The 12,121-nt window shown below is 43.5% G+C and overlaps 1 protein-coding gene across 1 annotated transcript in view; it reads left to right on the top strand.

The window, feature by feature from the left end:
* The window catches only part of enpep (glutamyl aminopeptidase), a 45,521-nt gene that overhangs the window by 16,205 nt on the left and 17,195 nt on the right, over nt 1-12,121 (top strand). Inside the window, exons 5-10 of the mRNA XM_082515729.1 lie at nt 4,543-4,697; nt 6,847-6,960; nt 7,056-7,190; nt 8,033-8,098; nt 8,222-8,287; nt 11,113-11,273. Of these exons, the coding sequence (XP_082371855.1) occupies nt 4,543-4,697; nt 6,847-6,960; nt 7,056-7,190; nt 8,033-8,098; nt 8,222-8,287; nt 11,113-11,273 (697 nt within the window). The remainder of the gene's footprint in view (nt 1-4,542; nt 4,698-6,846; nt 6,961-7,055; nt 7,191-8,032; nt 8,099-8,221; nt 8,288-11,112; nt 11,274-12,121) is intronic.

Here is a 12,121-nt window from a genome sequence, read left to right as displayed (position 1 = left end):
TGTGAAGTTACCTATTGATACAAAGTATTTCCTGTTTTCTACGTATGTTTTGAACCAGTTTAGTACAGTTCCTGAAAGACCTGTCCAGTTCTCCAGTCGTTTGAGTAATATGTTGTGGTCAACTGTATCAAATGCTGCACTGAGATCCAGTAAAACTAGGACTGACGTTTTTCCACTGTCTGTATTCAGACACATGTCATTAAACACTTTGGTCAGAGCGGTTTCAGTGCTGTGGTTCTGTCTAAAACCTGACTGGAAGGCATCGTAGCAATTATTCTGTTTTAAGAAGTAACTGAGCTGTTGAGAAACTGCTTTTTCAATGATCTTACTTAAAAACGGGAGATTTGAGATCGGCCTGTAGTTGTTCATTTGTGTCTTGTCAAGATTGTCCTTTTTCAGTATAGGTTTGATTACAGCAGTTTTTAGTGATTCTGGAAACACACCTGATAATAAAGAAAAGTTGACGATCTGTAACAGGTCTGACTCTAAAGTCTTTGAGACCTTTTTGAAAAAACTTGTTGGCAGGACATCTAAACAGCAGGAGGAGGAGTTCAGTTGACCTAAGATGTCCTCCAGGTCTTTGCTGTTAATAGGTTGAAACTGTTTCATGGTGTTTAAACAGTTTTTTGGTGGACACAGTACATATCCTGGATCTGCTGTTGATGTACCAATTGCTTGTCTAATTTTTTGGATTTTTTCAGTGAAGAATTTGGCAAAGTCATTGCAGGCCATGGTCGAATGAAGTTCAGCTGCCACTGACACAGGAGGGTTTGTTAGCCTGTCAACTGTAGAAAATAAGACCCGAGCATTATGGCTGTTTTTAGTGATGATGTCAGAGAAGTAGGACCTTCTTGCACTCCTCAGTTGTAAATTATAATTGTGAAGTTTCTCTTTATAAATGTCATAATGAACCTGGAGGTTTGTTTTTCTCCATCTGCGCTCAGCTTTCCTACACTCTCTTTTTTCATTTTTCACCAGTGTGGAGTTTCTCCATGGAGACTTTTTCCTTCCAGAGATAACCTTCACCTTAATGGGGGCAATAGTATCCATTACATTTAACATGTTAGCATTGAAGCTATTGACGAGCTCATTGACTGAACCTTTGGACAGGTCAGGTGTTAATGGGAAGACCTGGTTAAAGATCTCACTACTGTGTTCAGTTATACACCGTTTTGTGATCACTGCTGTTGATATATTTGTGTGGGCTGAGATTTTACTTTCAAAGAAAACACATTAATGATCAGATAAGCCCACATCAGACACAGTAACCTTTGAAATGCTCAGGCCTTTGGAGATCAGTAGGTCAAGAGTGTGTCCTCTATTATGTGTGGCCTCTGTTACATGCTGAGTCAGCCCAAAGTTGCCCAGAGTGTTACTCAGGTCTTTAGTCCCTTTGTCCTGAGGGTTGTCCACATGGATGTTAAAATCCCCAACAATAATTACACAGTCAAAATCAACAAAGATCACAGACAGCAGTTCACTGAGGTCATTAAAAAAGTCTGTGCAGTATTTAGGAGGCCTGTAAACATTAAGAAACACAACTTTGGATGGGGCCTTCAGCTGTAAAGCCACATATTCAAAAGACTGAAAACTTCCAGGAGATAGCTGCTTACATTGAAATGATTCATTAAATAAGACAGCAACCCCTCCTCCTCTCCTGCTCGCCCTGACCTCACTGATAAAACTGTAGTTAGGAGGGGTCGTCTCGATGAGAACAGCTCCACTGTTACTTTGGTCCAACCAAGTTTCAGTTAAAAACATAAAATCAAGGCTGTGCTCAGTGATTAAATCATTAATTAAAAATGTTTTCCCAGCTAGAGATCTAATGTTTAATAAAGCCAACTTAAGTGTTTTAGAGGCATTACTTGTCCCCTCGTGTTTGGGAGCAGTCTGTGGCACACAAGGTATGTTTACTATGTTTAAAGATCTTTTAGAGTGCAGCTCTCTGTGTTTTGACCAGGCCACATGTCTCCTGTCACCTAAAAGTACAGAAATTTTAAAACCTTCTAGTAAACAGGGTCCCAGCTTCTCCTGGGAAAAGTCATCACTGCCATAATCCTCACAGCCCGGACCCTTCACACATCACGCATCAGACTGCGGAGACAGGGCATGAAGAGGAACTAAGGGGGGCGAGGCTGGGCAATGTGACTTCGATTGCTCTGTTGAGGGTGGGGCTCGATGGCGAACCTTTGGCCGCTCTGGTGGGGGGTTTATGGGGGACAAAAAGGGATTGGGACGGGGGGTAGATCTGAGCCCAGCATTGACCCGCTCCATCATCTCCTCAGTGAATTTCAGGTGTGGGGAGGAGGGAGAAAGGGAGGGGGAGGAGGGTGATGGCCTGTCAGGGGTTTGGGGGACTGGGGAAGGTCGTGGTCCCTGGTCCTGGTCGTTGGTGTTGTTGAGAGAGTTGGAGGCAAATAGGGACCCCTCTTCTTGCCTTAGATGTCTCTCCTTTCTGAGGCTCTTCCTCAGATGCCATGGATGTCTCTCCTTTCTGAGGCTCTTCCCGGGTGGGGGCAAATGGAGCTCCTCCTCAAGGTTTCTGCTGGGCTTTGTCTGTTCTTGGAGTACTGTTTGTTCCTCTTTATGAGATAACTCCTCGTTTATCTCAGCCTTGGCACCAAGCACAGATGGATGACGTATGGAATAAAACAAGTTGGAGGTGAACAGTTTCACCCCTGACTTGTTAAAATTAAATCCATTTGCTTTGAACAGATGCCTGCGTTCCCAAAAAATATTAAAGTTGTCGATAAAGTGCACTGAGTGGTCAGCACATGCTGATATAAGCCATTTATTCAGTGTAAACAACCTGCTGAATCTCTCGTCTCCTCCTCTGACCGGCGGTACAGGTCCACTGATGAATACAGCTGCATTCAGAGAGTTTACAGTATTTAGTAATCCAGTAAAGTCCCGTTTCAGAACCTCCGACTGTTGTTTGGACAAATCGTTTGACCCTGTATGCAGAACAATGTTTGTCACAGTTGGATATTCATCTGCAATTTGAAGAATTCTCTCCTTCAGGTTGTTGACCATATCGTTAGGAAAGCAGAGGACTTTAGTGTTCTTACCGCACATCCTTTGTACATCCTTTACAGCAGAGTCACCCACAATCAGAGTTTCAGGCCTAGCCTTTAGCTTTCCCTGTGGCCTTTCACTTTTCAACAGATTTTCAGACCTTATTTCGCTGCTTTTAGATGGATGGTTGTCCGATATAGATCCAGGGTCCTTTGATAGTGGAGCAAATCTGTTCTGCAGTTTCACATTCAGTTGTTTTGGAGGTTTGTTGTTAACCTTCCTATTCACGGTTGTCCAGTCCTGTTTCCTGTCTCGTAGGAAGTGAAGGCCAGTCGGTTTCAGAGATTTCAGCTCGCTGTGCCCTGCCTGTGATACGTCCTCCCCCTTCCAGGAGACATGATTTATGTCTTGGTTTTGCACCAAGACAGTCTAAGGGGGGATTATCACTTGAGGATTTATAATAATGCACAGAGTCTACTTTCTTGGTCATGTTATCTGTGCTCCTTAGCTGTGTACTAGCTTGCTCATCGCCATTGTTTTGAATCAAAGGCAAGGTTGTTTCATTTCCACACAGTCCATTTACCTCCACGTTTACTTCTAAGCGATGAATTTTTGTCTCCAGTACTGCAATCTTCTGCAGGAGGCTGTGGTAGTCATCTGTGGAGAGGGAAGGCATCTTGTTCCTAGTTAGCCTAGCGGTTAGCACCTTTCCAGGCTATTGAGGCTGCTCGGTGCCCAGACGCTGTAATCAGGCTTCAGCTGTGTCTAGGCCACAGACACACGGAGCGCTGAGGATAAGGTAACCATAAAATGTTGCTGTTTCTGTTAAGAACACTCTAGTCCTAATGATCTACAAGTGTCCAGAAGTTATCGCAGGTAAGCTCACACGGAAAAAAGGGAAAAAATCAGCATAAAAATCAATAAAAATCAATATAAGAAGCAAAGCATTCAAGAGCAAAGAGATGAAGCGTCCACACTCACAAAGGGGAGGAGCAAAAAAGTATGTACAGGAACATCTGTGCCGAGTATAACCTGGAAGTCCCGAGGTCAAAATGGGAGATGCCCCCAAGGGTGGTGGAGAATGACCGAGCTAAGATCCTGTGGGACTTCCAGATACAGACGGACAAAATGGTGGTGGCTAACCAACCGGATATAGTGGTGGTAGACAAACAGAAGAAGACGGCCGTAGTGATATACTTACTTTATACTTTATTGATCCCTGTGGGGAAATTCCTCTCTGCATTTAACCCATGCACTCAGTGAAGCAGTGGGCAGCCATTGGGTACCGCAGGGTAGCCGTTCAGTGGATTCAAACCCCCAACCTTTCGATCACAGGGCCACCACTCTACCTACTGAGCTATCCCTGCCCCTAGATAGATGTAGTGATGACAGAAACATCAGGAAAGAGGAACACGAGAAGCTGGAGAAGATATGGAAGGTGAAGGTAACAGTGGTCCCAGTGGTCATCGGAGGTAATCATGTATGTGTGTGTGTGGTGATTTGTACCTCTCTGCTGTTTGGATCCAGATAAGATAGCCATTCCTGACTTTGGTACTGGTGCCATGGAGAACTGGGGTCTTATCACCTACAGGGAAACCAACTTGCTTTATGATGAAAACCAGTCATCCTCTTACAACAAGCAGCGAGTTGCCAGTGTCATCGCACATGAACTGGTTCACCAGGTAATGTTTTGATATATTTTGATTAAACATTTTTCCTGAAAATGTTTTCTTCCACTTTGCTAAATTGCATACTTTATATTTTGTGCTTGAATGTAGTGACTAAAAGAAACATTTTAGAATGAATTACGTACCACTGAAATGCCAACTGTATGATACAATTCAGTTTAATTCAAGTCAGTTTTACTGAGCAAGAAATTAAGGAGAATGTGTGACTAGAATCTCACTCTTAGAAAAGAATGAAGGGGACCAGAGAAAATGACAGAGTCCAACATTAATTTGGGTCATAAACTAACATAGTGAAGCTCTGTAGGGCAAGCTCAGCCCGCTCAGCGGGGATTTCATCTTATGGTTAATAACAGAGCGGATCATGTGTCTTTTTCTTCTTCTATGGCAAACATTGTTTGAATTTTTAGACTGTTTTGATAGAGTTTGGGTGTTTTTGGTCGAGTTCTATAACATCAGTATTAAACATCACTAGTCATTCATCCTAATTTAAATTTTATGCAGCTAAGAGGAACAAGCATAAAACAGTAGCTCCATCATGGAGCCACTCTTGTTTGAACCAAGTTTTCTTGGATGAGAGAAAACTGGGAATACCAGTTTCTGTAAGCGTCGGGGTAGAGGTAGAGCAGCTCATCTGCTAATTGAAAGGTTGTTCAGACTGGCTGCTTCAATCTGATCCTTGGGCAAGATAAGGAACCCTAAGTTGCTTTCCGATGCATTCATCAGAACGGAAATGTTAAATATAAAGGATAGAAAAAAGTGTTTTTATGAATGGCTGAATGAGGCATGTAGTATAAAGAACTTAAGTAAAGTACAAAAGTGCCAGTCTGTTGACCATTTGTACTTGTTTACATTGATTGTGACTTGGTCTTTGGTTAGTTCAGGCCTCTACAGTATGTCACAATTCAGCAGTTGCAAGCGCAAAGACTCATTTGAGAATCCAGAGGTATAATTGAAAAATTCTTTATATGTTCTTCAACCTTTTGCATGATGTACATGATTCATTGCAACATATCAGATATTTGACAGGAATGGATGAGTTTTTCATTTAAAATTGCAGTTAAGTTGATGTTTACAAAACCCTCTTCTTACATGTTTTGAGCAATAAAGCTTTTACAGGGTAGTGCACTGCTGTGTTGGAATACTGAAGACAACTGTGCACTACTTTTTATTCACCGGTTTGCATTAGGTTTATATGGTGTTATTTTTGTGCCTCTATTCTGAGCACACGTTAAAAAAATGCAAGGGCAAATGTTGCATTTTGAGGAGAAAATTATTTTGAGTGAAGAAAAATTTAATTTGAGCGAACAAAATTCATTTCTGCGAACAAGAAATGTATTTCAGTGTTTGCTATCATCCATATACACACACAGTAACAGCCCCTCTCGCTCAGTTGTTGGCATTTGCTCTGTGTGCTCACAGACATCTGCAGACCTGCTCTCAGCATCTCTGCTCCCTGCACGCTCAACTCTCTGTACACCGTCATAAGTGTGCCACAAAAACAACCAATCACAGACTTGGATGCAAAAATTCTGATTGGCTGTTACGGTCTCCAATCAACTCGCTAGCTACTGCATTCCTACTGCTACTGCAGTTAGTATGTTTAATTATTTTATTTTGAAATATATTATTTTTTAAGACCATTGTTGGTTTTAATCGAGTTTTGTGGAGATAAACACAGACGACACGAGATCTCTCAATTATCACTCCTGGTTTATTCACTATCACCACACAACTGAATACTTTGCGCTCCAAAACACAGCAACCATTTCCTGTCCACTGGGGAAGTGGAGCCCTCCAGTGGTCCACCACAGTTTAAACCAAACCACTCCACTGGATTTAGCTACAGCTGTAGCCGTAACAGCCAATCAGAATTTTTGCATCCTAGTCTGTGATTGGTTGGTTTTGTGGCACACTTATAACAATGTAGAGAGAGTTTACGGTGGCCCCGAGAGGCCAAACAAACTGCGACTTAAGAAAACACCAGCAATAAGAAAAACGCTGCAAAAGCACACAAAACACAGCAGAAATAGGAAAAAAGAAAATGGAAATTCGTTTTTCCTATTTCCGTATTTGTTTTGTGTGCTTTTGTAATTTCTTATTTTGTGTGGACTCTTGAAACTCATGTCAGTTGTATTTTTTTCAGTGGTTTGGAAATATTGTAACTATGGATTGGTGGGATGACCTGTGGCTCAATGAGGGCTTTGCCAGCTTCTTTGAGTACATCGGAGTGGAATTAGCAGAACCAACCTGGGGCATGGTGAGTTCTCCTTTAAAGGCACATTAAAGATCCACCGAGCTATTACTGCCAGTCACCTGGAAGTTCTCAGTACCTGTGTTGCTGTGGTCTTACAGCGAGACATCATGATCATCAGTGATGTGCTTCCTGTCATGGTGGATGACGCTCTGCTGTCCTCTCATCCGATCATTGTAGATGTATCAACCCCAGCTGAAATCACCTCTGTGTTTGATGCCATCTCATACAGCAAGGTATGAGATCTCTCTGTAAGCACTCAGACAATAAAAGTTAACCATACTGTTACACTACATGCAAACAAGATCCAACATATATCACTCGTGACTGTGTGTGACAGATTAAGCACTTAAGATGAACAGAATAAATACTGGATATTATATTTGAATGGGTGGATGTAGATTGCACTATAAAAGTCCTGTGAGTTGTCAACAATACATTAAAATTGCTCTATGGATATCAATTGTGAGATTATTTTATCATGTTATCCTATGCCTATAATCGAAATGCGTGAATTATTATACTGCTGTAAGCCACACCATACTTCTTATTATAGAGAGTATAATTAGTATGTAGCCGTAGTTCTAGTTTGCATTATGCTTCTGAATGACAAAAGAATGTGAAAATCATTAGACTCATTAGATAGGTTTTAATTAACCTATATTGCTTTACTGTTCCATGACATTTCATACTGCTGAGTTAAGAAGAGAATACTGTGTGCAGAGAGCACATTCCACAGGAGCTTCACCCCCTCGTTGGAAGCAGATAAACAGGGAGCCAAGGTCATAACTCAGGCTCACTGAGAGTTAGAGGGTATGTATCTTTAGGCTTTTACGACTAGGTAGGGGTCAACAGAGGCTATAAAGGTTTGAGTAACGCTCCACCCTTTTGAGATTTGCTGTCTCCCCATCCGGATGGTTTGTGCTCTTAAAGTGTTGAATTGTATGGAATAAAGGATTGTTGAGTGAGCATTTATACACCGAGTATTGTTCTTCCTTCAGCCCAAAGATCAAAAGAATTGGGAGGATTTAACACGGCCCATTTACCTTGTAATGAAAATTGTTCAACTTTTTTCCAGGGAGCATCTATTCTCAGGATGCTGGAGGACTGGATGGGCAGAGACGAGTTCAGAGATGGTTGTCGAGTAAGTCATAGACTCACAGCTCTTTTAGTATTTAAAAAATTGATGTTGCTCTTTTGATTAACATTAATTATAATTTCAAATCTCCCAGCAGCTGAGTAATCAAGTCTTTTTCTCATTCAACAGAAATATTTGAAAGACTTCTATTTCAAGAATGCCAAAACGAGCGACTTCTGGGCATCTCTTGCCAGTGTATGTTTGGACTTGCCCTTCAGTCTGTGCTAGTGTTAAGACTAAGAAAAATACACAATTGCTAAAAGAAAAAGGAAATATTTAGGGTTATTTTCTTAATCATATCAACACTTCAGGAAATTTCTTCAAGCAACTGAAATCCCTAAAAACATCGAGCTGCTAGACTGTTAAAACTGTTATGACCGGCTGTGTGCAGGCAGGAATAGGACCCAAGGTGCAGACACTCTGAGGCAAAACTTGAACTCAAAACAGCTTTAAAGCTAAACTCAAATGTAAAATAACTGGACATATCAAAATAAACTTACACCGGAAGACTGACAGAACACACAGCTAGATAAACAGTAGATCACGACACGGACACAGAGAAACACAGGGCTTAAATACACAGAGGGAGCAATCAGGGAATGGGTAACAGGAGGGAAACACAGCTGTAGCAAATCAGGCCCAATGAGACAAGGGGAAGCGAAACCAGATACAATAACCTCAGGCAAGGACCTTCAAAATAAAACAGGATGGAGGGCTCGAAACAAACCAAACACAAGGAGCCAGAAACAAAAAAAGTTGCAAACACTGGAGCCTGGAAAGCAACAGAACAAAAACAGGCTCACGACAGGCGCAGGCGGCCAGGAAAAACAGTTCACCCAAAGTTCAGCGGGCCGGCCCGGAGGCTGACGGCACAATAGTCCAAACCCGGGCAGTTCAGGGGGGCGACCCGGAGGCTGATGGCCCATGAGCCCAGAAAACAGTTCAGGGGCCGGGCAGGCGGGAGGCACCGGCGGCGACGGAGCAGGTCAGGAGGCTGGCCGGGCGGGGGGCACTGGCGGCGACTTAGTTCAGGGGGCCATCCATGACGGCAATGACGTCCAGTCATCGGCCTGGAAAGTGGCCGGACAGGACGTGCACGATGAGCAGGCCAGACAGGACGTGCAGGACGAGCAGGCTGGACAGGACGAGCAGGACCAGACGGCATGGAGACCTCAGGCACAGACGAAGCTAGACGGAGTGAGGCAGGACCAGGCGACGCAGAAGCTGAAGACACGGAGGCTGGACCAGACGAGGGTGAAGACTCGGAGGCTGGACCAGACGAGGGTGGTGCTGCCGGTGATGGCGTGGGAGCCATAAAGGGTGGTGCTGCTGGCGACGGCGTGGGAGCTGCAGAGGGTGGCGCCGTAGAGGGTGGCGCCGCAGAGGGTGGTGCGAGGTCAGAAACAGGTGCAGGTACGGGTGGTGGAGCTAACTGGTTCCCGGTCATCCTCACAGGCACCGTCAACGGCTGGGCCGCTGCTGTCCCCACCCGAGGAGCTAGTACGAGTGCAGCGACAGGCAGAGCCTCAGCCGGCCTGGACACCGGAGCAGAGACCAGCTGGACCTCAGCCTCCCTCACCTGAAGCACTGAAACAGGTGCAGGGGAATGCTGGGCCCGAGCAGGAACACAACAGGGCGAAGGAGCAGGCTCAGCAAACACAGTCTTTTTTTTTTTTTCTGCCTGTCCCGTTTGGTTCTTTTGCCATAAGAATTATTGTATAGAGGCGAAGAAAGATGCCCAACGGATTTACTTTACCAAATGGACCATCCCAGCCTTGCCGTAATGGTCTGTTTGATTCACCTTTTATTGTTTATTTTATTTATTTTTTATTTTCACTTGCTAGATGCGGGACAGACTTGAATGAGGAAAAGAAAAGGGAGAAAGGAAGAGGGGGAAAAACAGTGGAGAAGAGGGACGAGGATAAAGGGCAAAAAAACAAAAACCAACAAAATAAGCAGACAAAAAAATACATATATCAATCACCTGAGCATGGACGCGCTTGTTTTTAAAAGGTTCCTTCATGTAATGATCTGCTAGAGGGTGTGGGGGGGCCACAGCCCCGTCCTCCAGGGCATGAAGCAGGTATGGAGGAGATCCAGACATCCAGAGGCCCCCAGAACACAAGAGACCAAGGAAGACCAACAGAGGGGCACACAGACTCATCTAAAATGTTTGTTAGCGTCCTACCACCACCACGTCTAACAGTCTCAACAGTCTTTGATTTAACAGTTTTCACAGTCTCAGACTTTACGTGGCCAGGTTTAGAAAAAACAGACTTGGCAAAAGTGGGTTTTAGCTTATTTCCACCACGATGAACAGTATTAGGACTAAAAATCTCAGAGGAATGTATATTGTCATTACCGTGAGGAGCTAAACCAAAACTGGCCTCCCAATCCAAATCATCATCGAGAAAAGAGATCCCGAAGGTGTCTGAGGTGAGATTATAGTCCTTTCTGTTTATTGGCTCAGGAGTGTGGGAAATGTTGTCATTTCGACTCACCACCACAAGTTGCTCAGAATTGTCCATATGACGGCGGCGTGGGCGCCGCTTTCCTCGGGAGGAGCAACGCTGTGTCAAGTTTTCTGAATCTCTTGTTAACGTGATAATTCAAGAAGTAAGAGACACATGATTTTGAAACTGATAATGTTAGGTGCATCTACTAAAGATCACAAACGAGCTCAATTCTCATAGACCTCAACCTCAAGGTCAAGATCAAAGGTCAGGTTTTCTGAATGTCTCGTGAATGCAATAACTTGAGAATGACGTGACGTAGGATTTCAAAATTATGCCATACCTTCTACCAGCTGCATCTACCAGAAGGCTGAGGATTACCACTGGCGGCTGAGAGTAGTTTTAACCTGAGCCAAACTACCAGCATCCCAACCTCGGATATTTACTTAATACAAAGACATTAATATTGATTTATTACAAATATCTTAATCTAAGAGCATTAAAGTGTATTTGAAAAGTATTTACATTTTCCTTAGCACATAGCTAATTTACCCTCTCTGCATCCAGGTGAGTGGGTTGCCGATTGCAGAAGTCATGGATACATGGACCAAACAGATGGGCTATCCTGTGCTGGACCTGTCTGTCTCTGATACGGATGCCAGACTGAGCCAAAAGCGTTTCCTCTTGGACCCCAAAGCTGATACTAGCCAGCCTCCTTCAGATCTTGGGTATGAGAAAGAAAAAAAATAACCATGACAGCGTCCTCGGGTCATTGACCCAGCATTTGTGTCTCAGTATTTGTCCTCGTTCTAGTTAGTATTTAGTTGCAGTTTGTTTAGTGGTTTTAGTTGAATTTTCTCTGCATTTATAAGTCTTATGTGTTTTGTGGCTCTTTGTGGATTTTATTCTTGAGAGTTTTAGTTTTTATTTTTAGTTTCTCGTGAAGGCTACTAAGGTAGTCATTAGCTTATGTGTATTTGTACCTCAGGTTTCCTCTTGCCCTCAGTGCTGTGTGCTCTACTGTGCCATGTTCTTTTCCAGTCATCCGACTGACTTTGTTACCGGCTCCAGCTCTGTCATTATTGTATTTTGTGTTTCTGGGGCAGAAATTACACTGGACAGAAATGCAGAATTTGCAGCTTTAACAATCTTCTGATATTTTGATAAGCAGTCCACCAAATCAGTGGTCCTCAACCCCTGGCCCACGGACCGGTACCAGTCCGTGAGTCGTTTGGTACCAGGCCGCAAGAGTTGAGGCTCGGGTGTGATATTTAGGGTTTTCAGGATTTTTATCGTTAACTCGGTTTCCCTGGGTCTTTTCCCGTGTTGTAGTTGTGTGTCTTATTTTGAAAGAAATATTTACACGTTACCATAGCGACTAGAGAGCATAAAGTGGCAGAGAGGAGGATCTTACTCTCAATGTTGTTGGCGCATTTGATCGTATCATTTTATTTTGCTGTATTTATCCGCCACACCTGAAAGGCCGGTCCATGAAAATATTGTCTGACATTAAACCGTCTGTGGTGCAAAAAAGGTTGGGGACTGCTGCACTAAATATCACAGCCCTCTTCCAAAC

This window comes from Aulonocara stuartgranti (assembly GCF_965226115.1).
Source record: "Aulonocara stuartgranti genome assembly, chromosome: 19".
Lineage (NCBI taxonomy): Eukaryota > Metazoa > Chordata > Actinopteri > Cichliformes > Cichlidae > Aulonocara > Aulonocara stuartgranti.
The sequence above is the reverse complement of the archived record's forward strand: the minus strand, read 5'-3'. Positions and strand labels throughout refer to the sequence as shown.